The following is a 24,287-nucleotide window of genomic DNA, read 5'->3' as shown; positions in this document are numbered from 1 at the left end:
AAGAACTTTGAAAGTGTCTTCAAGTACAGTCGCAAAAAACATCAAGCGCTATGATGAAACTTGCTTTCATGAGGACCGCCACAGGAAAGGAAGACCCAGAGTTACCTCTGCTGCAGAGTTAACTGCACCTCATGTTGCAGCCCAAATAAATGCTTCACGGAGTTCAAGTAACAGACACGTCTCAACATCAACTGTTCAGAGGAGACTGCATGAATCAGGCCTTCATGGTCGAATTGCTGCAACGAAACCACTACTAAAGGACACCAATAATAAGAAGGGACTTGCTTGGGCCAAGAAACACGAGCAATGGACTTTAAACCCGTGGAAATCTGTCCTTTGGTCTGATGAGTCCAAATTTGAGATTTTTGGTTCTGACCACCGTGTTTTTATGAGACGCGGAGTAGGTGAACGGATGATCCCTGCATGTGTGGTTCCCACCGTGAAGCATGGAGGAGGGGGTGTGATGGTTTGGGTGTTCTTTGCTGGTGACACTGTCAGTGATTTATTTAGAATTCAAGGTACTCTTAACAAGCATGGCTACCACAGCATTCTGCAGCAATACGCCATCCCATCAGGTTTGCACTTAGTGGGACTATCATTGGTTTTTCAACAGGACAATGACGCAAAACACACCTCCAGGCTGTGTAAGGTCTATTTGACCAAGAAGTAGAGTGATGGAGTGCTACATCAGATGACCTGGCCTCCACAATCACCCGACCTCAACCCAATTGAGATGGTGTGAGATGAGTTTGACCGCAGAGTGAAGGAAAACAAGTGCTCAGCATATGTGGGAACTCCTTCAAGACTGTTGGAAAAGCATTATTCATGAAGCTGGTTGAAAGAATACCAAGAATGTGCAAAGCTGTCATCAAGGCAAAGGGTGGCTACTTTGAAGAATCTAAAATCCCAAAAATATTTTGATTTGTTTAACACTTTTTTGGTTACTACATGTCTTCACGATTACTCTACAATGTAGAAAATAGTCAAATTAAAGAAAAACCCTTGAATGTTTAGGTGAAAGCATTTAATGAGAACTAAAAGGTGTGTAACATGAAAATATTGTCTCATTTACATTGCATAATTTATTGATGGTCTTTAATTAGCCCCAGGGATAGGCTTTATAATGTTCAACCAACTTTAACACCTGCAAACACACACACACCCTCAAACCAATTTACGTTTGAGTTCAGTCATGGCTGCTAGCATCCTTTAATGACCCAAATCTAAAAGGAGGCAAAATCAGGACATGCAGTCGCCTTTTAAAGGTAATTTCCAATTGAACAGACATATGCAGTGTTTACCATGAATGCAGTCTCCGCTAACGCTGGAACATGGCCTTTAAATTTTAATCGCACATTGAATCGTGCCCCTAATTCAATTTCACTGGCACCAGAGTCGATCAACATATTGAACAGTAGATTAGACAATCTATAAGAAAACCACACAAAAATCTAATCAGTACTCCAGTAATTACATTGATTTTATTCTTACAAATAACTCCATACATTCTAGCATGAAAATAATTAGTGTTAGGTTAAATTCTGATTAAAAGGTGTTTGTTAGTGTCTGTTAGCTTTCTAGGCCAAATAGTGCATGTCTGATATGAGCAACAACCTCACACAATGCATTCATAGTTTGACGATTCAATTGACAGCTACAATTGACACATACTAAGTGTGTTTTTTCACATATGTGTGTAGTTGCACATAGACAGTAGTTCCTGTCCCTCCTAAGACACTGGAGTACAGGTGCTTTTGATCAGAATCCGCTGCTTCTTCCAAGGAGCAGTCACAATGACAAAATGACAACGGAAAATCTGGAACGAGAGAGAGAGGAAAGGAGTTTTGGCATTAGGGAGTCAGCATAGCAGAGAAACTTCAATATCCAAGTTCTTTGTGATAAGGACTGTTACCAGTGCAAACATGCACAGCCTTTGTGCTATTAGCACTAACTCCACCCCCTTAACAAGAGATTAGATTAAAGACTAAATACTGATAGCTCTTGAAGGACTTTCATTGCCTCAAAAAACCTTGCGGACCCCAGTCTGCATCAATTGTCTGAAATGCAAGGCTCTCCCAAAGCCATTGTTGAAATGAATTCAGAAAATATTTACATCCTCCATCTCTATCATAAGGAAATGTAGTTAGTTTTATACCTATTGGTAATGGACGTTCAGGTCTGCCCCCCTCTCTCTTTCTCTGCCCCCCCCCCCCCCCTTCTTCTCATGCCCCTAAATTAAATCCATAAAATACATGCTGCAGATACCAAGCGGGTTCAAGATGTGGTTGAGGCGTACCTGGGTGTTGGAATTGTCTGGAGAACAGGAGGACTGGCAACCTCTCACCTCCACATCAATGTCGTACTGACCTGCACCGACCTCCTGAGAGAGCCACACCTTAGTTCAGCTTCATTTGTGCATTAAAGGGCTTTCAACAAGACATCGGACGCAGAGCAAACACGAGCAATTGCAAAATCATACTTCCATGTACAATGCAAATGCAACAAAGCGATGTTTATCTGGTTGGGAAGTGAAAATAAAATGTACAGAATTAGGGAAAAAAACATATGTAAAAATGATAACTCTCGAATCACCATACCTAGAAAAAAAGAAAATGCACTCCCTAAATCTTTATTAGGTGTTGCAGTCTTTACGAACAGATTGCCCATAAGGTATGATCCCTTAAAATCAAATATGAGCTGGCAAGACTGCAGTCAAACAGGGGGGGTCTCTCACCTCTCTGTGGACAGAGTGGAACTTGGTAATGTTGTGGAGCTGATGAGTCTGGCTGTGGAAGTTGAAGCTCTTGATGCCGAAGGCAACACAGGCCTGTACCTCTGGGTCAGCTGGGTCCACATCCTGCCCAAGAGGTGCCGCCATGGTTGACAGGAGGAAAAAAGAGCAGAGGAAATGCCAGAAGTAGAACATATTCGGTCTGGATAGTAACAGGTTTTCCTAAGACTTAGAGAGACTCTCTGGCTGGCACCAAGAAGGGCGGCACCAGAGTATACGCTGTATGTACACAGAAACTCACACGCACGCACGCACGCACACGCTGGTTTGTCAGTAGCTTAATCTGTTTAGTGAGCTGTGTTTGTGTGAGCCTTTGATACTTCTGTCTTGTGTAGGACTCAGACAGTAATCAGTTTAGTGGGTTAGGTTTGAATATCTCATGTTAGGCATGGGCTGCAGTAACACGTGGTGAGGTCAGTGGCTGGGTAGGCACTGGCTATTATCAAATTATATTATTATTCGGGGGCTGACATATGCTATTAACTGAAATTGAGAAAAGATTTGATGTAGCCATCCACAATTTGAACCTATAGGTGGCACTAAAGACCAATATATGGACACATTTGTAAAGGTCAAGCTAAGGTTGTTCAGCCTACTACTTACTGTAGGGGGAGAGAGGGTGAGAGAATGACCTGTGATAAAGACTGTGATGAAGACAACGTCAGTGACTTGCTGGTGCCAGAGCACAGCTTGTGATTAATCACAATTCATGGCATTGTCTGGAGGAATGGCCATACCACAACCACTGGGGAGATTTTCAGGATAAAAGAAACAGAATGGAGCTAAGCACGGGCAAAATCCAAGAGGAAAAACCTGGTTCAGTCTGCTTTTCTCCAGAGACTGGGAAACTAATTGACCTTTCAGCAAGACAATGACCTAAACACAAGACAGAATCTACACTGCTGTTGCTTACCAAGAAGACAGTGAATGCTCATGAGTGGCCTAGTTAGAGTCTTGACTTAACTCTGCTTGAAAATCTATGGCGAGACTTGAAAATGGCAGTCTAGCAATGATCAACAACCAAACTGTCAGAGCTTGAAGAATTTTGAAAATAATAAATGGGCAAATATTGCACAATCTAAGTGTGCAAAGCTCTTAGGGGCCGATCCCGACTTAGGAATTTATGCCTTTCCTACGCACTTCTCTGTATTTGGTGTTCAGACTTGCCTTGCTCAGTCACGTAATGCGCTCTGCAGGTGTGGCTACCTTGCGCACTCTGAATACATTTCATTCAACCGCTGAAAACCCTCCCACTTTCTGGCCAACAGATTTTCCTGTGGAGTTTTCATTCAGTGGGGTTTTCAGTACATTTATCTGAAGCCACCCCTTAAATACGGTGCACTTTTAATAAAAATTTGTCGACAGACTCAATAGAATACATTCTTAGAACGGGTTCAGAATATAGGAACCAATAGAGCCCCACAGAGGAGGTGTCATAATACCCATAAAACCTAGCGGTCAAACAGGGAAATGGTTCCGATCATTTTTCCACCATTCATTTTTCCGATAGGGGACGTTTTGATAACCATACAAATCTCTCTCGGACAAGGTGACTTTTATCAATATATTCGGCTCTATTTACTCTCTGATTCAAAAATGCTAATTAGGATCATAGTAGACATCATGCAAAACTACAAATCTCTGCAAGTCCCTGCATGTCGTCTCTAGCTGACACCTTTGCTAACAGGTATTGTGTCAATTTAAAACATGCACAAGACAGTTCACAGAATTGTCCATTTAAAGAAATGTAACCAATTTATTCATTACTACATTTAGCTAACATTAGATAGTTAATCCAGAGATTCTTACCTTTGCCTTGATTCGGCCGTCTCCTCCAGATCATGGCATTTGTAGTTCTTTATGATACCCACATTAGTAGCTAATTAACATTTCATTTTGGGGGAGGGAGGGGGGTAAATATACTGCTCAAAAAAATAAAGGGAACACTTAAACAACACATCCTAGATCTGAATGAAAGAAATAATCTTATTAAATACTTTTTTCTTTACATAGTTGAATGTGCTGACAACAAAATCACACAAAAATAATCAATGGAAATCCAATTTATCAACCCATGGAAGTCTGGATTTGGAGTCACACTCAAAAATAAAGTGGAAAACCACACTACAGGCTGATCCAACTTTGATGTAATGTCATTAAAACAAGTCAAAATGAGGCTCAGTAGTGTGTGTGGCCTCCACGTGCCTGTATGACCTCCCTACAACGCCTGGGCATGCTCCTGATGAGGTGGCGGATGGTCTCCTGAGGGATCTCCTCCCAGACCTGGACTAAAGCTTCCGCCAACTCCTGGACAGTCTGTGGTGCAACGTGGCGTTGGTGGATGGAGCGAGACATGATGTCCCAGATGTGCTCAATTGGATTCAGGTCTGGGGAACGGGCGGGCCAGTCCATAGCATCAATGCCTTCCTCTTGCAGGAACTGCTGACACACTCCAGCCACATGAGGTCTAGCATTGTCTTGCATTAGGAGGAACCCAGGGCCAACCGCACCAGCATATGGTCTCACAAGGGGTCTGAGGATCTCATCTCGGTACCTAATGGCAGTCAGGCTACCTCTGGCGAGCACATGGAGGGCTGTGTGGCCCCCCAAAGAAATGCCACCCCACACCATGACTGACCCACCGCCAAACCGGTCATGCTGGAGGATGTTGCAGGCAGCAGAACGTTCTCCACGGCGTCTCCAGACTCTGTCACGTCTGTCATGTGCTCAATGTGAACCTGCTTTCATCTGTGAAGTGCACAGGGCGCCAGTCGCGAATTTGCCAATCTTGGTGTTCTCTGGCAAATGCCAAACGTCCTGCACGGTGTTGGGCTGTAAGCACAACCCCCACCTGTGGACGTCGGGCCCTCATACCACCCTCATGGAGTCTGTTTCTGACCGTTTGAGCAGACACTTGCACATTTGTGGCCTGCTGGAGGTCATTTTGCAGGGCTCTGGCAGTGCTTCTCCTGCTCCTCCTTGCACAAAGGCGGAGGTAGCGGTCCTGCTGCTGGGTTGTTGCCCTCCTACGGCCTCCTCCACGTCTCCTGATGCACTGGCCTGTCTCCTGGTAGCGCCTCCATGCTCTGGACACTACGCTGACAGACACAGCAAACCTTCTTGCCACAGCTCGCATTGATGTGCCATCCTGGATGAGCTGCACTACCTGAGCCACTTGTGTGGGTTGTAGACTCCGTCTCATGCTACCACTAGAGTGAAAGCACCGCCAGCATTCAAAAGTGACCAAAACATCAGCCAGGAAGCATAGGAACTGAGAAGTGGTCTGTGGTCCCCACCTGCAGAACCACTCCTTTATTGGGGGTGTCTTGCTAATTGCCTATAATTTCCACCTGTTGTCTATTCCATTTGCACAACAGCATGTGAAATTTATTGTCAATCAGTGTTGCTTCCTAAGTGGACAGCTTGATTTCACAGAAGTGTGATTGACTTGGAGTTACATTGTGTTGTTTAAGTGTTCCCTTTATTTTTTTGAGCAGTGTATATTGATAAAAGTCACCTTGTCCTAAAGAGATTTACATGGTTATCAAAAGGTCACACCAGGGTAGCACAAAACACAGCCCTTATTTTAAAAGTTTCTAAAATCCCCTATGGGAAAAAATGATAGGTGGAAAAACGAATGGAACCATTTCCCTGTTTGACTGCTAGGTTTTATGGGTGTTATGACTCATACTGTGGTACTCTATGAAAGAAACCAATCTATGCATTTTCGTCTCAGTTTCAGCAGCAACTGGTAGATTTAAAAATACTCTGATTTTGTAGACTATTTAGGCACATTTTAGGGTTAGGAAAGTATGTATGAATCATTAATAAAACCGTTTGGAGATCCTTTACGCACGAAATACTGTATATTACACCAATCAAAAATACAGTGGTTTGATTAATCCGGAAAATTGTTAGAAATATTGGAAGGTGTAAAAGAAAGTGTACAATGGGGGTTGAACAATAATCCTATACATCTACCCTAATTCTCACTGATCATGGAACTGTACGACAATAGTCCAGTCGTCGTGAACAGTGCTTCAGGCTCCCGGTTTAACCTTGCTACGTGAGTTCCATGATGATTCAAATAGGCTACATGCCCTAAATTATTGCACAACGTTAGCCTTATATAATCCACTAACTCATTTACAAGGACGTGACAGAGGAAAGAAAGGTAAACGGAATGGAATGATGCGAAAATAAATGTATCTGGGTATTACTGACGGTGGCTCCCGATAGTGGCTAATATTTAACATGATACACATTTTAAAATGAAACGGAGAAAAGCCCGGGTATATAATTAAAACATTTTAATGCGCATACGTCTATAATGCAGGTTCAGCCCTACAGAAGCCTATAGCTTGGGTCTCCAAATTTCATCCAAGCAAATGATGATGGCACACAATTAGAATTCGGAATAATGGCACAGCTATTTATATCCAATTTCACTGTGGAAAAGGCGCCGCAATATGTCATGTTGATATGATTTTCATTTTGCTTCAATATGGCTGGTTTCACATTCGTCTCCAGGGATCATTTAAAACAATTGCTATATGTATTTACAATCCCCCTTTCCAAACGGATTACTAATTTACCTAGCTCTTATCAATAGAGATGATCAAATTGTCAATGACAGTGCTTGGAGAATGGTCTTATTTCTGTCGGAAAACAAGAAGTAGATGCTTTTTCCTCTTGGAACCGGTTGGTTCGCTAGACCTTATTCATGGTTTCCTCGCGCGTAAAGGTGTCGGAATTATTAGGGAGTTAAAACAAGGTCAGAATACAGTCATCTCCACCACACCTTCATTCATTTGAGCTCCACCTCAAAACGCTTAAAATCAATGTCAGAATACGCATAGAGAGAAAAGTGCATAACCCGGGAATCTGGGCCTTACTCAAAATGACTCACGGCTGTAATTGCTGCCGAAGGTGTTTATAACATGTACTGATTGACTCAGCTGGGTGAATACTTAGCTAGTTTATGTGCGTTGATAGTGGTAAATTAATTAATGTTATTGTTTATATTTTTATTCTTCCAATTTGACATGAGTATTTTGTGCAGATTGACAAAAAATGGCAAATCAAATCCATCTCAATCTCACTGTGGAACACAATCAAATGTGAAGGAATCCAAGGGGGGTGAATACTTATGATAGGCGTTGTAGCCTATTCAATTTCATGCCCAAATCATCTTATACAATTTTAAACCATAGACAATAACCCAGTACATGTTTGTCTACTTCTAAGGTATTCATCAACATTTCCATAACTACAATTATCAGTGGAGGCTGCTGAGGGGAGGACGGCTCATTATAATGGCTGGAATGGAGTGCATGGAATGTTATCAAACACATGGAAGCCACGTGTTTGATACCATTCCATAAATTCCGGTCCATCCATTACTATGAGCCGTCCTCCCCTCAGAATCCTGCACTGGTGGATTCATTCTTTGTGAGATTACTAGATGAGATGACCATTGCACCATATGAGTGAATATAGACCTACCATTGCCATCATCTTTGGGCGTTTCTGTAATTTTATCCTCTTATTCGAGGCTCAAAACTACTACACTGAACAATAAAATCCCCAACATTTTCCAGATGCACAAAAAGGCTATTTCTCAATCTTGTGCGCAAATTTGTTTACATCCCTGTTAGTGAGCATTTCTCATTTGTCAAGATAATCCATCCACCTGACAGGTGTGGCATATCAAGAAGCTGATTAAACAGCATGATCATTACACAGGTGTTCCTTGTTCTAGGGACAATAAAAGGCCACTCTAAAACTTGCAGTTTTGGCACATAACACAATGCCACAGATGGCGCAAGTTGAGGGAGCATGCAATTGGCATGCTGACTGCTGGAATGTCCACCAGAGCTGTTGTCAGAGAATTACATTTCTCTACCATTAGCCGCCTCCAACGTCATTTTAGAGAATTTGGCAGTACAACCGCAGACCACGTGGATGGCATCATGTGGGTGAGCGGTTTGCTGGTGTCAACATTGTGAACAGAGTGCCCCACGGTGGCAGTGGGATAAGGTATGGGCAGGCATAAGTTACGGACCACGAACACAATTGCGTTTCATCGATGGCAATTTGAAATCACTGAAATGCCGGGATGCGATCCTGAGGCCCATTTTTTTTTTTAAAGGTATCTGTGGCCAATAGATGCATATGTGTATTCTGAGTCATGTAAAATCCATAGATTAGGGCCTAAGGAATTTATTTCAATTGACTGAATTGTAACTCAGCAAAATCTTTGAAAATGTTGCGTTTATATTTTGGTTGAGAATATTTTACCAAAGACAAGCACCCCATTAAAATCGACAGCTCCAGACCTAAATACAAAGGCAACGATGGTTTTATGACCAATAATGTATAATTTACTTATTCAACATTTTGTTGTGTTAGAGCCTGAATTCAAAATGGATTACTGTTTTTTCCTCCCTCACCCATCTAAACACAAAACCACATAATGACAGTGAAAACATGTTAAGACATTTTTGCAAATGTATTGAAAATTAAATACAGCAATATCTAATTTACATAAGTATTCACACCCCTGAGTCAATACTTTGTAGACGCACCTTTGGAGACGATTACAGCTTTGTGTCATCTTGGGTGTCTATGAGCTTTACACATCTGGATTTGGGGATTTTCTCAAGCTCTGTTAGATGGGGATCGCAAGTGAACAGCAATCTACGTCTTTCCAAAGATTGTCTGGACTTTTAGCTTGGCCACTCCAGAACTTTCACATTCTTGTTCTGAAGTCATTCCAGTGTTGCTTTGGCTATATGCTAGTCCTGTTGGAACATACATCTTCCCTAGTCTAAGGTCGATTGCACTATTTGGCTCCGTTCATTGTTCCCTCTATCCTTACCAGTCTCTCAGTCCCTGCCTCTGAAAAGCATCTCCATAGCACGATGCTGCCACCACCGTGCTTCATGGTAGGGATGGTGATAGATGGGTGATGCGCTGTGCCAAGTTTTTCTCCAGACAGCTTTTTTCATTCAGGCCAAATAGTTACATTTTTGTCTCATCAGACCACATAATCTTTTGTATTATGCTCAGACTTTCACGTGCCTTTTTGCAAACTCCAGGTCATGTGCCTTTTTCTCAGGAGTGGCTTCTGTCTGGCCACTCTCCCATAAAGCCCAGATTGTTGAAGTGCTGTCGAGACTGTTGTCCTTCTGGCAGGTTCTCCCATCTCAGCCAAGGAACTCTGTAGTTTTGTCAGAGTAGTCATTGGGTTGTTGGTCACTTCCCTGACCAAGGTCCTTTTTGCCCGGTTGCTCAGCTTGGTCAGATGGCCAGCTCTAGGCAGAGTCTGGGTAGCTACATATTTTTTTCAATTTCCAAATGATGGAGACCACTGTGCTCCGCTGTGCAGTTGCTAACCAAAGTATCCACCTTCTTCACATGCAACATGTCAGGATCCCTCTGTTGACAAGGAACATCATCTGGTGTCTCATTTACTCCTACTACCATTACTTCTTCAACTTCACTCCTTTCTTCCGCTCTTCTCAACCCCTCTGGATAGGAGACATTCTGGACAGCCCTTATTCTTGACACCTCTGTCTCCTTCACCCCAACAGGACACTTCAGAAATTCAGGTGCATGTTCACCAGAATTGCAGCGTTTAGACTCAGCTGGCATATACTGTAATTCTCCCCCATTTGGGCACGAAGGCTCTCACAGGGAATCTCATATAACCCAAATACACGCCAGCTGATTCAAACAGAACATCCGCTTCCTCCATTTCCCCCCCTGGCGCCATGTCTTCCTGCTCTCACCCTGACATGCACTATCAACTGTGGGACCTTATATAGACAGGTGTTTCTTTCTAAATCATGTCCAAACAATTGAATTGGCCACATATCAAGGATGATCATAGGAAATTGGATGCATCTGAGCTCAATTTGGAGTGTCATAGCAAAGGGGTGTGAATACTTACAATTGAAGTCGGAAGTTTACATACACCTTAGCCAAATACATTTAACTCAGTTTTTCACAATTCCTTACATTTAATCCTAGTAAAAAACAACCCGTCTTAGGAATGTTAGGATCACCACTTTATTTTAAAAATGTGAAATGTCAGAATAATAGTTGAGAGAATTATTTATTTCAGCTTTTATTTCTTTAATCACATTCCCAATGGGTCAGAAGTTTACATACACTCAATTAGTATTTGGTAGCATTGCCTTTAAATTGTTTAACTTGGGTCAAACATTTCGGGTAGCCTTCCACAAGCTTCCCACAATAAGTTGGGTGAATTTTGGCCCATTCCTCCTGACAGAGCTGGTGGAACTGAGTCACGTTTGTAGGCCTCCTTGCTCGCACACGCTTTTTCAGTTCTGTCCACACATTTTCTATTTTTATTTTTTTACATTTTATTTGACCTTTATTTAACTAGGCAAGTCAGTTAAGAACAAATTCTTATTTTCAATGATGGCCTAGGAACAGTGGGTTAACTGCCTATAGGATTGAGGTCAGGGCTTTGTGATGGCCACTCCAATACCTTGACTTTGTTGTCCTTAAGCCATTTTGCCACAACTTTGGAAGTATGCTTGGGGTCATTGTCCATTTGGAAGACCCATTTGCGACCAAGCTTTAACTTCCTGACTGATGTCTTGAGATTTTGCTTCAATATATCCAGATAATTTTCCTCCTTCATGATGCCATCTATTTTGGGAAGTGCACCAGTCCCTCCTGCAGCAAAGCACCCCCACAACATGATGCTGCCACCCCCGTCCTTCACGGTTGGGATGGTGTTCTTCAGCTTGCAGGCCTCCCCTTTTTTTCTCCAAACATAACGATGGTCATTATGGCCAAACAGTTATACTTTTGATTCATCAGACCAGAGGACATTTCTCCAAAAAGTATGATCTTTGTCCCCATGTGCAGTTGCAAACCGTAGTCTGGCTTTTTTATGGCGGTTTGGAGCAGTGGCTTCTTCCTTGCTGAGTGGCCTTTCAGGTTATGTCGATATAGGACTCGTTTTACTGTGGATATAGATACTTTTGTACCTTTTTCCTCCAGCATCTTCACAAGGTCCTTTGCTGTTGTTCTGGGATTGATTTTCCCTTTTCGCACCAAAGTACATTAATCTCTAGGAGACAGAACACGTCTCCTTCCTGAGCGGTATGACGGCTGCGTGGTCCCATGGTGTTTATACTTGCGTACTATTGTTTGTACAGATGAGCGTGGTACCTTCAGGCGTTTGGAAATTGCTCCCAAGGATGAACCAGAGGTCTTGGCTGATTTCTTTTGATATTCCCACCTCTTCCCCATTCATTGAGGAGGCTCTCTCCATGCAGACACCTTTTTGGGTTGGGGCACCTTTCAACACATCTATGCACGCAACCACTCACTTACACTACTGGCTACATACACCACTGTATATAGGTTTCTTCAGTTATTAAATATTTTTGTTATTCCTTCATCTGTTGTCTCCCTTTTTGTTACGGGCTTCGAGCCATTTCGTGACACTGTTTAAAGAAAAACAAACTTTGAATTACAGTTTATCCTCGCCCAAAGACTACTTTAATGGTGCGGAACCATCTAACATAGAGTTGTAAAATCCTGACCTATCTCTGTTTTGTTTGTCTTTTTACTTTGTTGTTTTACACCAGCTTCAACATTTTTGAAAATACTATATTTTGGCTTATTTTTCACAGCAGTTAAGATGGAGCAATGATTCAGAACACAACCATTTTTTTCAACGAGAACATTTCTACATCATTTTGCGCCTTTAATAGTCCACAATAAAAAGAAAGACGAGTGAATATCAAAAAGATACACGATTAAAAGTCACAATGCATACACAATGTGCTGTATTTCCCCACACATAAGCACATCTAACTAAGCATGATACATTGTGTGCAGTGGCGATTTTGGCACTTAAATCTTGGTGGGGAAAAAAATGGATGCATGCCAGCAAAGCCACAACACTAAACAATACATTAATCACAATAACCTTAACAAACGGTGCCCATAAACTGTTAGGGCCAACAGAAGAGTCCCAACCACAGTCCCAACACCTTACTACTGCTACACCTATCAGCAGAGCCTTGTCTGACAGCGAAACAGTTAATTCAGCCTTATTTACTGCCTTTTAAAAAAGCATAGCTGATGTGGCTGACTTGCTTAAACAAATGTGGTCTACTGACAATTGAGATGTACAAACTGTGGCATAAGGGTAAATTAGATTAAGACATTAATGAGTGAGCTAGGATGGACGTAGTCAATATAACTATTTGTTCAGCACCTTTGAAATGTACAGTGACAGAATTCAGAACATGGGCCATTCTTAAAGTATTCTCCCTGTACACCAAGTCAGAACCGTAGGATAAATAAATGGGGCATATAAGCAGACAATGAAAGCTCTTAAAATATTCGATGATGACATTTATCTTAAACAGGCTATATGCTACATGTGCACCACCAAGTCAGACAGTAGGTAAAATTATGAAGGTAAAAAGGCACAACATTATTAGGGTGAGGCACATTGGCTACTAAGAGCTTACTACACAACATACACTTAGTATTACTTTCTTAGCTACAGTATATATATGTCCCTGGCATATTACATAATTTATGCAGCAGCATACAAGACATCTTTGGACTCACCTTGTTGTGTCGTGCTCACTTGAACAGGAAGGTGGTGCAGCGGCCCTTTGTGGGCAAATTTTGTTATCAAACTTTGATCAGTCTTCCATTCTCTGGATTTATGGTGCTTTCAAGACAACTGGGAACTCGGAAAAGGTTGAATCATGATGACAAATCATCAGTGATCTTCAGGTCGGAGCTTTATAAAGAGGCCTGAGTTCCCGACTTGCAATTCCGAGTTGGATGACCATTCAAAACTTATTTGCCCAGTCTGAGCTCATTTTATTCTGAGTTCCCAGTTGTCTTGAGCTCACTGAAGTCAGAGTTCTGAGTTTCCAGTTGTTTTGAGTGTGGCAGAAGTCATGCTGGATTGACAGCATGTCCAATGTTTAAAAAGAGACCCTTAAACTCAGACTTGGACCACACACCCACTCCACTGAATAGCAGGCTAGTGATTGCTTTGCAATGCTTGCAGTTAGCCACCGATTCCTTCCAAACCACTCATTGTTGAATTTGCGATTTCCAACTTCTGTAATGTTTATGTCCAATGAGCACTGATACGTTTTATCTATAATTGCTCTTCATATGACTAGGATTTGCCAGTAGATTGTCGACTTCATTCATGATGACTGCTAGCTTGAAGATTTTGGAAGTACTGTAGATATGTGATTTGACGTCATTTTATCTATGGCCAACGACCTTGAGCCTTCTTGGATGGGCACTTCTAATGTAACTATGACACCACCCAAAGGCCTTGAATTTTCGAGTTCTACCCGCAGAGTTTCGGTGACGTAGGGTCCCCATGAGTGACAGAACACTGAGCCAATCACAGTGCAACTAAAGAACATTACCAACCCCTACGCTCCGTTTTTTCCGCTGGCTGCCCCACCACCACAGAAAGCACTGAGCTAGGCTGAAACACCTGCATCTTGGAGCTGCCTTACTAAAGAAAGCAAAAGAGACCAAGTTTGTATGCAGCTTTATTAACTAAATGATTTTAATGAAATTACATTGTTTGCAAACTGATATGTGACACAATGCCAAAATAACAGGCAAAACTATTTTTTGCTAAACAGAGCCCCACCTGATTGTGTGAAAATAAGTTCAGCTTGTAAAATGTTGAATAAATACAATATCATACATAGGTGCTAAAAACATGGTTAATTCCATTGACCTGAAAAACACTATTAGAGTGAGATTGGATAAACCCACAAAAATACCTGGGTTTACACATTTTTGTACCAAAATCAACATTCCTGAATTTTCCTGTGATGTTGTCCTTTCCAATGTATACAGTGCATTTAACCCTCATTCCCACAGATAAGAACAGCCAGACTCTGTAAACCCCTCCAGAATACACACATTACTCAAAAACCTAATCCTCACCACGGATGGACCTTCTTGTCCATCACAAACTGTCCCTGCGGCTCCCCAGCCCCCGCAGGAAGCAGGGCCAGGTAAACGGGGGTGATGGCACCCTCGTCAGGTGACTTGGTGGCGTTGGGCCCAGCCATATCGGTCCTCACCCAGCCCGGGCAGCACGCATTCAGAAGGATCTGATCAGCTGGTCTCTCATGCCCCAGCTTGCGGGCATGGATCCTGGAGAGCACGGTGAGGCCTGTTTTGGACACACCGTAGGCTGTGTCGGGCCAGCCCCCCTGGGAGTGCGCCCCTGCCTGGGCCTCCTGGACAAACCTCTCCATCAGCCCCACCAGCTCCTCCTCTGTGATGTCATTGCTGCGGAACCGGGCCTGGAGTTCAGGGCTGCAGCGGTTCAGGGCGATGGAGCTCATAACACTAGACACGTTCACCACCCTCCCTGAGGACAGACAGACAAACAACTGTGTTGTTAGTAAAATAAACACTTACAGGTATCTACTGTCAACTGACACAGCAAAATAACCCTATGACTATGAGAGAGGGCGGGTAATGTGGTTGTGAGGTTCTGTGGCACAGGAAAAAACGAAGGGTCCTAGAATGTGTATGGTCACAGAACATCATTGTTCTGAAGTGATAAAACACAATGATGTGTGGTCATAAAAGGTCCCTCTGTTCCAGGGGATAGGCTCTACAATCTATTGCTATGCGTCAGTGTTCCAGCTGTCAGTTGGCTTGTTCTAACAGTATTACCTCCTGGTTTGATGATGGGGAGAAACTCATTGCACATGTCTCTTGTGGCAAAGAAGTTAGTTTTGAGAGTCACCTCAGCTTGGGTTCCAAAGGGTGTAGTATCAGCGTCTGTAAAATAAACAGTCATCTCTCAGATCAAAGGGGCATCATATAGCATCATTATGGCCAATCATAGTAGCTATTACATTCTATCAACTTATTTCCGTACTTTTAAAGGCAATCCCAGCATTGTTAATGAGCACATCAAGGCCACCATATTTCTCATTGAAGAAATCTCGGGCCGCGCGCACACTTTCTGGGTCGTTGATGTCAAGCTGTTGGAAGAGGGGTTTCAGCCCTTCAGAATTCAGGCTCTCCACAGCCGCTGTTCCACGGCCAGCATCCCGGCTACTGAGGAAAACATCCCCATTGAATTGCTTGCAAAGCGACCGCACAATTGCAAATCCAATCCCCTTATTGGAACCAGTCACCAGTGCAACTTTTGGCATACCTGAAATGCAAAGTTTACGAGAGAATTAGATTATACCAGATGTGTATTCATTAGCCAGATTCAGTTGAAAAACTATATGAGGACCCGGATTTGTCCAATAGAAACTCTCGTTTGCGTTACGAAACGTTTTTCGTTTGGAGTAGTTACACAGTTTGCATGGCAAAACATTTCTGCAACGGAATCCGACTAATGAATACACTCCAGGCAGAGAACCATTTTCTGACAGGGTTTATGACTGACAACTCTAGAGCGCTTTGCTGCTCAAACTAGAGATATGTTCTAATTTGCTAACGTTAGTTAGTTGTGTGCTAAATTGAAGTGACTACTCTAAAACAGAACCAGTTAGGTTAGTCGATGGTACAGCAGTTTTGATGTACTTACTTTACAGTGGGGGTACTCTTGACGTGTCGAACAGTATTGTTACAGAACTGGCTTCAAACCACTGAGGTTGACACGCTTCAGGCTACTTGCTGGCTTCCGTAACATTAACAGCCTACTGCGCAGAACCGGAACAACAAACTCAAATGTAGATCCGGGTGAGCATGCGCTGAATTACAAAATCAATTTTTACACAATTCTAATCTGTCTATGCTATTATAATTGTATTTTAACATAATTCAATAGACGGATAGGGATAGCCTACTGAGAGATACTTGTGACGCCACTGGTTTGGGATACAGTTTGTTGACTAGATGGGATACAGTTTGTATCAGAATTGACTTCTCGTAGCAGGTTAGAATTTACGCTGCAGGTTAGGATAATTAACGTAGCAGGTTAGGACAATAAGGTTAAGGTTAGGAAAACGGTTAGCTAAAATGCACAAAAAAAGGGGAAAAAAATAAAATAATCACCTTTAGCGGTATCCCCTCTAGCCATGACCGCAACCACATGCTGCTTGGTTGGATAAACGCAAAAGTAGTTATGTTAGCTAGCCAGTCGTTTATTTCTTGGCCATATGATATACTAACGTTACATATTACTAATGTCAAAACGGGTTTAGCAACAGCATTAGCTAGCCACGAACATCAAAACGACATGTTTACAGTTCAACAACATAACCATTACAGTGAGTTATGGAGGCATGAGTGGGATTATTATCAACATTAGAACACGGGGAGTTTGCCACTTAATACGAATGTCTATGGATCTGATTTCCCATCACAAAGCCCATCATGACGAGAAAGCAACATGGGAGAAGGGCGAGAAAGAAGAGGCAACGGGAGTGCAGAGAAACAACTGTTCAGTCAGGTGCAAATCATTACTGTCACAACCTCAATTCTCAAATTGGGTTCATGTTTCTTAGCCTTACTTTGTGGTGCTATTTGTTACCTCTCCAGTGACACTATCTCATGAACCACAGTTTGTGGCTCTAAGAAAATGGCTGCAACAGAGAGGCTTCAGCTCCAAGCTTCTAGTACCTGCACACTTCTCAGGTAGAAATCCTTCAGAGCCAAGATGGATGCCAAAACGTTATACATTTGGATAAAGGGTTGTCTTCTATTCTTCATACATTTCTAACCAGCAGTTTTGTATTTTTCTTTACAGACACAGGACGTGGACTGATGACCTTACAGCCTATCAAGGTTATGAGAATACCTGTCTTTTACTTAAAATACCAATTTGGTTCCAGCACGCCTTCAAACTCTTGTTCTGATTGATTTTAGGCTGACGATTTGGTGATCTCCTTACCTGAAAAATGCCTTTTAACTACCTCTACTGTTCTAAGGAGCTACATTGGTGAATACATAGAAAGGTAACACATACAAACAGCATCACACACACCAAGGGTGTCTTCATTAGTCGCACACAGTAGAAACATTTTTGCAGTGGAAACCGTTTACTCAATGCTCTGCAACTTGACGTAAAAGCTACTCTTAAACGGAAGTTGAAGTTAATAGGAATTTCTCTCTGCTACCCAGCTTCAAAATAATTAACTACAACTTCCATTTCAAAACTAAACGGAACTCGACAGCTTTTACGTCACGTTGCAGAGTTTAGAGTTAACGGTTTCCATTTAAAATGTTCTCTGCTGAGAACTTGATGTTCAAGTCTGGTTCAAATACATAAAGCTATCTGATTAAAAAAAAAAAAAAAAAAAATCGAAATATTTATATTTCTAGTTTGTTGATATGTTTTATTAAATCCTCTCCTAGATGGAAACCACCTGTGTCTCCTCTCTTAGCCCTCTGTGCTTTCCTCATTTCTGAGAGACATTTTGGCCAACGTGCAGAATGGAAGCCCTACATCGACGTCCTGCCCCAAAGATACACGTGCCCTGCTTACTTCTCAGATGAGGTCATCAACCTGCTGCCGGGGAGTCTGAGTGGGAAGGCCCTGGAGCAGAGAGCCGTAGTTCAGGAGCTGCACTCCTCTTCGTTGGACTTCTTCAGTTCCCTCCAGCCTCTCTTCAGTCAGCCTGTGGAGAGTGTGTTCACGCATGATGCACTGCGTTGGGCATGGTGCAGTGTGAACACGCGCACTGTGTACATGGAGCACCTTCACAGCCCCTACATGTCCAGGGAGAGAAATGTATATGCCTTAGCCCCCTACCTGGACCTGCTCAACCACTGCCCAGCCATACAGGTGAGACCAGTGACTGCACCTACAATGTAGGAACACACAACTTAGTCATTACTAACCTGGAATCCAAACTGAATTCTGCTCCGTTCACTGAAGTGAAATGGAACAATATTCAGTTTAGATTCCAACAAAAATATAAACGCAACATGTAAAGTGTTGGTTTCATGAGCTGAAATAAGATCCCCCACATTTTCCAAATGCACAAAGCTTATTGCTCTCAAATTTTGTGCACAAATTTGTTTACATGCCCTGCTAGTGAACATTTCTCCTATGCCAAGATATCCCATCCACCTGACAGGTGTGGCATATCAAGAAGCTGATTGAACAGCATGATCATTACACAGGTTCACCTTGTGCTGGGGACAGTAAAAGGCCACTCTAAAATGTGCAGTTTTGTGTCACAACACAATGCCAAAGATGTCTCAAGTTTTGAGGGAGTGTGCCATTGGCATGCTGACTGCAGGAATGTCCACCAGAGCTGTTGTCAGAGAATTGAATGTTCATTTAGAAGCCTCTAACGTCATTTTAGAGAATTTGGTAGTACGTCCAACCGGCCTCACAATCGCAAACCACGTGTATGGCATCATGTGGGTGACCGGTTTGCTGATGTCAACGTTGTGAACAGAGTACCCCTCGGTGGTGGTGGGGTTATGGTATGGGTAGGCATAAGCTAGGGACAACAAACACAATTGCATTTTATTGATGGCAATTTGAATGCACAGATATACCGTGACGAGATCCTGAGGCCCATTGTCTTGCCATTCATCCTCTGCCATCACCTCATGTTTCAGCATGATAATGCACAGCCCTATGATGTCGCAAGGATCTGTACACAATTGCTGGAAGCTGAAAATGTCCCAGTTCTTCCATGGCCTGCATATTCAGACGTGTGTGTGTGTATATTATTTATATATATAGACATCTCTGTCTGGTGACAGTTCAAGTTGAAGGTATCAGAGTGAAGTATCAAAATGTACTATGTCCTCAGGTAAAGGCGAGCTTCAGCCATGTGAGCAGGTGCTATGAGATCCGTAGCGTCCAAGGCTGCAAGAGATTCCAGCAGGCTTTTATCTGCTACGGTCCCCATGACAACCAACGTCTCCTGTTAGAGTATGGGTTTGTTGCTCCTGGAAACCCTCACAGTGTGGTGTATGTGGACCAAGGTAAGGAAGTCTAGCTTAGTGGGATAAAATGGTACATGGACCAGTTCTTTTCAGCAACAATTATGTTCATGGTCTCAATCCTAACTTGAGTTCTGCACTCCATTGACATCAATGCATGATGTACGCAAAAGTTAGAGCTCGCACCTCAAGTTAGTTTGGCCTTATGTTTGCTGTAATATTTATTACACTGTCCCTATCCCAATTTCCAACCAATAGAGCCAATTGACTTGTTTTTTTTGGTTATTCATGTGTTTTCCAGTTATCCTTCAACAGTGCATCTGTATAACAGACATAAATCAGCTGGCACAGAAGCTACTCTTTCTGAAGAAAAATGACTTCTTAGCGTAAGTGTTACCAGCATCACAACTTACTGCTGTCTTGTACAGATGCCAGTATTTACAGTACCATGAGTTCACTTGCTCCCTCTCTCTAAAACAGAAACTTGACCCTTAGTTTGGATGGGCCCTCCTGGAGACTGATGACCACCCTCAGGCTGCTGTCACTTAAGACAGAACAATAGTAAGAAATATAATCTTTCAGTTTTATAACAATCAACAGCAGCTGCAAAACATTCTTAAAGGGGCAATCTGCAGTTCAAATAATAACAAAGCGGTCACACCCCCCCACCACTGCTTAGGTAAACAGCTAAGGGGTGGGGCTGGAGAAATCTAACAAATAGGATCCAAGAACTGACCATCCATGATATTAAAACCATGTTTTGAGGCTATAGTGTTTTACAATTACATTTAGAAACAGTGGAGTAAGAAAACAAGCTTATATTTAGTTCTGATTGGGTACAACCGTTGAATTAAGCTCATGAGGCATTTATAAATTATATTATTCTAGAATCAATGGGTATACACAGCATGTGGACACCTGCTCGTCGAACATCTCATTCCAAAATCATGGGCATTAATATGGAGTCGGTCCCCTCCTTTGCTGCTATAACAGTTTCTACTCTTCTGGGAAGGCTTTCACTCAATGTTGGAATATTGCTGCGGGGACTGACTTCCATTCAGCCACGAGCATTACGGGGACTGGCTTCCATTCAGCCACGAGCATTAGTGAGGTCAGGCACTGATGTTGGGCGATTAGGCCTGGCTCGCAGTTAGTGTTCCTAATCATCCCAAAGGTGTTCGATGGGGTTGTGTTCAGGGCTCTGTGCAGGCCAGTCAAGTTCTTCCACACCGATCTCGACAAACCATTTCTGTATGGACCTCGCTTTGTGCACGGGGGCATTGTCATGCTGAAACAGGAAAGGGCCTTCTCCAAAAACTGTTGACACAAAGTTGAAAGCACAGAATTGTCTAGAAGGTCATTGTTAAGATTTTAAGATTTCCCTTTACTGGAACTAAGGGGCCTAGCCTGAACCATGAAAAACAGCCCCAGTTGGCACTATGCATTCAGGCAGGTAGCGTTCTCCTGGCATCTGCCAAACCCAGATTTGTCTACCGGACTGCCAGATGGTGAAGTGTGATTCATCACTCCAGACAACTTGTTTCCACTGTCCAGAATCCAATGGTAGTGAGCTTCACAATAACAGCACTTAATTACCGGGGAAGCTCTAACAGGGCAGAAATTTGACAAACTGACTTGTTGGAAAGGTGGCATCCTATGACAGTACTGCGTTGAAAGTCACTGAGCTCTTCAGTATGGGCCATTCTACTGCCAATGTTTGTCTATGGTGATTGTATGGCTGTGTGCTAAATTGTACACACTTGTCACCGACTGGTGTGGCTGAAATGGTCGAATCCACTCATTTGGCCATGTAGTGTATTTAAATTGAAGTCCCAAAATGTGTGTACCAATCGCATATCAAGATTGTTTAAATTTGGAATGATTTTGAAGTGTGTGAATGTGTTTTTCAGCCCTTTCTGGAAGAGTGTCCTCTTGGGGGCGGTGGTGAGCCAGGACAGAGAGGAGTGGAGTGTCGATGCAGCCCTTAGGCTTTGTCACTACCTGATGGTTGACAACACTAAAGCTCTGGACAAGGTACCGTAGGAAAAAGAGACCTGACATTTAAATAGAAAAAAGCCAAAAGCAAACCCATAGACGTTCACAAAACGTGTCATGAAAAAGTATGGGGGTGTGACTTAAGCCAAGAGATGTCAGTCTCTAATGGCAGGAAAAATGGTCCTCAGGGTGACCGGATTACCAAGAACTTTGGAGGTCCATATATAATAGAAAGAATAGTTGGAAACTCTGTCACCCTTAACAAAAAGGCAGTATGTATAGTGCCGATCACTTGAAAAGAAGATAGTCTGAAATAATACAAAAACTCATGAAGAAGACCGACAGAGGTGAGATATAGGAAGGTCAGAGACAAAAACAGAATTCAGGAGCAGAGGTGGACAAAAATGAATACCTACAAATCGAGAGCAGGAAAGAAATACGGAGAACAGACACAGAAAAGCACAAAGAGCGAAGCAGAAAAGCTAAGAAAATCATGAAGACAAGGTACCGTAGTTGTGAGTTGCACTTGATACCCATGGCTATATCCATAACATTCTAATTTAATTGGTTTCAGTTCTTCTCCATTGACCACTTTAACAGATACTTGCACCTACAGACATAGAGTGGAGCAAACTTATTTAGGATTTTGCTGATGTGCTGATTCTAGGATCTTACAATGAGTTTGTTTTGAAATTGTGTTGAGGCTTTATCCTCTGTTTTTCCAGATATCCCAACTAACAGAGAGGGCAGACACGTCTCTCAAGGAGCAGCTAGCTGTGGTGGAATGGCTACGACGAGAGGAACAAGGAATTTTGGGTCTTAACCAGGAAATGCTGCAGAGTCTTCAGAAACAATTGTTGCCAAGCAGACAGAACAGCATGCACAACTTATTATGACGTTCCAGAACCGGTCACTTTATTTATCTATCACTGGCTATGCTTGTATGAGGAGACAACCATGTCTGTTTCATTATCAGTGCAATGAATTGGCTCAGCAAAAGGGCACGGTCACTAGCTACAGTGAGGGGAAAAAAGTATTTGATCCCCTGCTGATTTTGTACGTTTGCCCACCGACAAAGAAACGATCAGTCTATAATTAATGGTAGGTTTATTTGAACAGTGAGAGACAGAATAACAAAAAAATCCTGAAAAACGCAGGTCAAAAATGTTATAAAATGATTAGCATTTTAATGAGGGAAATAAGTATTTGACCCCCTCTCAATCAGAAAGATTTCTGGCTCCCAGATGTCTTTTATACAGGTAATGAGCTGAGATTAGGAGCACACTCTTAAAGGGAGTGCTCCTAATCTCAGTTTGTTACCTGTATAAAAGACACCTGTCCATAGAAGCAATCAATCAGATTCCAAATTCTCCACCATGGCCAAGACCAAAGAGCTCTCCAAGGATGTCAGGGACAAGATTGTAGACCTACACAAGGCTGGAATGGGCTACAAGACCAATCGCCAAGCAGCTTGGTGAGAAGGTGACAACAGTTGGTGCAATTATTCGCAAATGGAAGAAACACAAAAGAACTGTCAATCTCCCTCGGCCTGGGGCTCCATGCAAGATCTCACCTCGTGGAGTTGCAATGATCATGAGAAAGGTGAGGAATCAGCCCAGAACTACACGGGAGGATCTTGTCAATGATCTCAAGGCAGCTGGGACCATAGTCACCAAGAAAACAATTGGTAACGCACTACGCCGTGAAGGACTGAAATCCTGCAGCGCCCGCAAGGTCCCCCTGCTCAAGAAACCACATATACATGCCCGTCTGAAGTTTGCCAATGAACATCTGAATGATTCAGGGGATAACTGGGTGAAAGTGTTGTGGTCAGATGAGACCAAAATGGAGCTCTTTGGCATCAACTCACCGTGTTTGGAGGAGGAGGAATGCTGCCTATGACCCCAAGAACACCATCCCCACCGTCAAACATGGAGGGTGGAAACATTATGCTTTGGGGGTGTTTTTCTGCTAAGGGGACAGGGCAACTTCACCGCATCAAAAGGGACGATGGACGGGGCCATGTACCGTCAAATCTTGGGTGAGAACCTCCTTCCCTCAGCCAGGGCATTGAAAATGGGTCGTGGATGGGTATTCCAGCATGACAATGACCCAAAACACACGGCCAAGGCAACAAAGGAGTGGCTCAAGAAGAAGCACATTAAGGTCCTGGAGTGGCCTAGCCAGTCTCCAGACCTTAATCCCATAGAAAATCTGTGGAGGGAGCTGAAGGTTTGAGTTGCCAAACGTCAGCCTCGACACCTTAATGATTTGGAGAGGATCTGCAAAGAGGAGTGGGACAAAATCCCTCCTGAGATGTGTGCAAACCTGGTGGCCAACTACAAGAAACGTCTGACCTCTGTGATTGCCAACAAGGGTTTTGCCACCAAGTACTAAGTCATGTTTTGCAGAGGGGTCAAATACTTATTTCCTTCATTAAAATGCTAATTATTTTATAACATTTTTGACATGCGTTTTTCTGGATTTTTTTGTCTCTCACTGTTCAAATAAACCTACCATTAAAATTATAGACTGATCATTTCTTTATCAGTGGGCAAACGTACAAAATCAG

General features: G+C 42.7%; 3 protein-coding genes across 6 annotated transcripts; 1 reads left to right on the top strand and 2 right to left on the bottom strand.

Annotated features, from left to right (window-relative positions):
• Window positions 1-1,462: 1,462 nt before the first annotated feature.
• On the bottom strand, window positions 1,463-3,040 carry LOC106575147 (uncharacterized). Its single transcript, XM_014151378.2, has 3 exons — window positions 2,735-3,040; window positions 2,297-2,380; window positions 1,463-1,816 (listed from the first exon to the last, which is right to left on the bottom strand). The coding sequence occupies exons 1-3, from the start codon at window positions 2,924-2,926 to the stop codon at window positions 1,730-1,732; spliced, it is 363 nt and encodes a 120-aa protein (XP_014006853.1). The 5' UTR covers window positions 2,927-3,040; the 3' UTR covers window positions 1,463-1,729.
• Window positions 3,041-14,366: 11,326 nt separating this feature from the next.
• cbr1 (carbonyl reductase 1) lies at window positions 14,367-16,690 on the bottom strand. Its single transcript, XM_014151250.2, has 4 exons — window positions 16,401-16,690; window positions 15,738-16,019; window positions 15,530-15,637; window positions 14,367-15,218 (listed from the first exon to the last, which is right to left on the bottom strand). Exons 2-4 carry the CDS (start codon window positions 16,015-16,017, stop codon window positions 14,782-14,784), a joined length of 825 nt encoding a protein of 274 aa, XP_014006725.1. The 5' UTR covers window positions 16,018-16,019; window positions 16,401-16,690; the 3' UTR covers window positions 14,367-14,781.
• setd4 (SET domain containing 4) lies at window positions 16,300-22,868 on the top strand. 4 transcript variants are annotated; one of them, XM_014151247.2, is made up of 11 exons: window positions 16,300-16,555; window positions 17,186-17,267; window positions 17,380-17,452; window positions 17,565-17,602; window positions 17,684-17,772; window positions 18,173-18,602; window positions 19,588-19,762; window positions 20,022-20,106; window positions 20,201-20,281; window positions 21,631-21,754; window positions 22,441-22,868. In XM_014151247.2, the coding sequence occupies exons 2-11, from the start codon at window positions 17,208-17,210 to the stop codon at window positions 22,609-22,611; spliced, it is 1,326 nt and encodes a 441-aa protein (XP_014006722.2). In that variant the 5' UTR covers window positions 16,300-16,555; window positions 17,186-17,207; the 3' UTR covers window positions 22,612-22,868. The 4 variants fall into 4 exon arrangements, with proteins under 4 accessions (XP_014006722.2, XP_014006719.2, XP_045554734.1 ...); XM_014151244.2 differs by having other exon boundaries at window positions 17,357-17,452; XM_045698778.1 differs by lacking the exon at window positions 16,300-16,555 and having other exon boundaries at window positions 16,756-17,267; window positions 17,357-17,452.
• The last annotated feature ends 1,419 nt before the right edge of the window (window positions 22,869-24,287 follow it).

The sequence above is a fragment of the Salmo salar genome, chromosome ssa17 (assembly GCF_905237065.1).
Source record: "Salmo salar chromosome ssa17, Ssal_v3.1, whole genome shotgun sequence".
NCBI lineage: Eukaryota > Metazoa > Chordata > Actinopteri > Salmoniformes > Salmonidae > Salmo > Salmo salar.
This window is presented reverse-complemented; position numbering and strand designations above follow the sequence as displayed.

What these genes read in the sequence shown, in the direction of transcription:
- LOC106575147 (XM_014151378.2), bottom strand. Translation starts at nt 2,926, where the DNA reads ATGTTCTACTTCTGGCATTTCCTCTGCTCTTTTTTCCTCCTGTCAACC. An exon ending in TCCACTCTGTCCACAGAGAG is followed by an intron (nt 2,381 to 2,734) that starts GTGAGAGACCCC and finishes TGGCTCTCTCAG; the next exon opens with GAGGTCGGTGCAGGTCAGTA. An exon ending in CAGACAATTCCAACACCCAG is followed by an intron (nt 1,817 to 2,296) that starts GTACGCCTCAAC and finishes CTCTCGTTCCAG; the next exon opens with ATTTTCCGTTGTCATTTTGT.
- cbr1 (XM_014151250.2), bottom strand. Translation starts at nt 16,017, where the DNA reads ATGCCAAAAGTTGCACTGGTGACTGGTTCCAATAAGGGGATTGGATTT. An exon ending in TGCTGGGATTGCCTTTAAAA is followed by an intron (nt 15,638 to 15,737) that starts GTACGGAAATAA and finishes TTTATTTTACAG; the next exon opens with ACGCTGATACTACACCCTTT. An exon ending in CCCCATCATCAAACCAGGAG is followed by an intron (nt 15,219 to 15,529) that starts GTAATACTGTTA and finishes GTCTGTCCTCAG; the next exon opens with GGAGGGTGGTGAACGTGTCT.
- setd4 (XM_014151244.2), top strand. Translation starts at nt 17,192, where the DNA reads ATGACGAGAAAGCAACATGGGAGAAGGGCGAGAAAGAAGAGGCAACGG. An exon ending in AGAAACAACTGTTCAGTCAG is followed by an intron (nt 17,268 to 17,356) that starts GTGCAAATCATT and finishes TTACCTCTCCAG; the next exon opens with TGACACTATCTCATGAACCA. An exon ending in TGACCTTACAGCCTATCAAG is followed by an intron (nt 17,603 to 17,683) that starts GTTATGAGAATA and finishes GATTGATTTTAG; the next exon opens with GCTGACGATTTGGTGATCTC.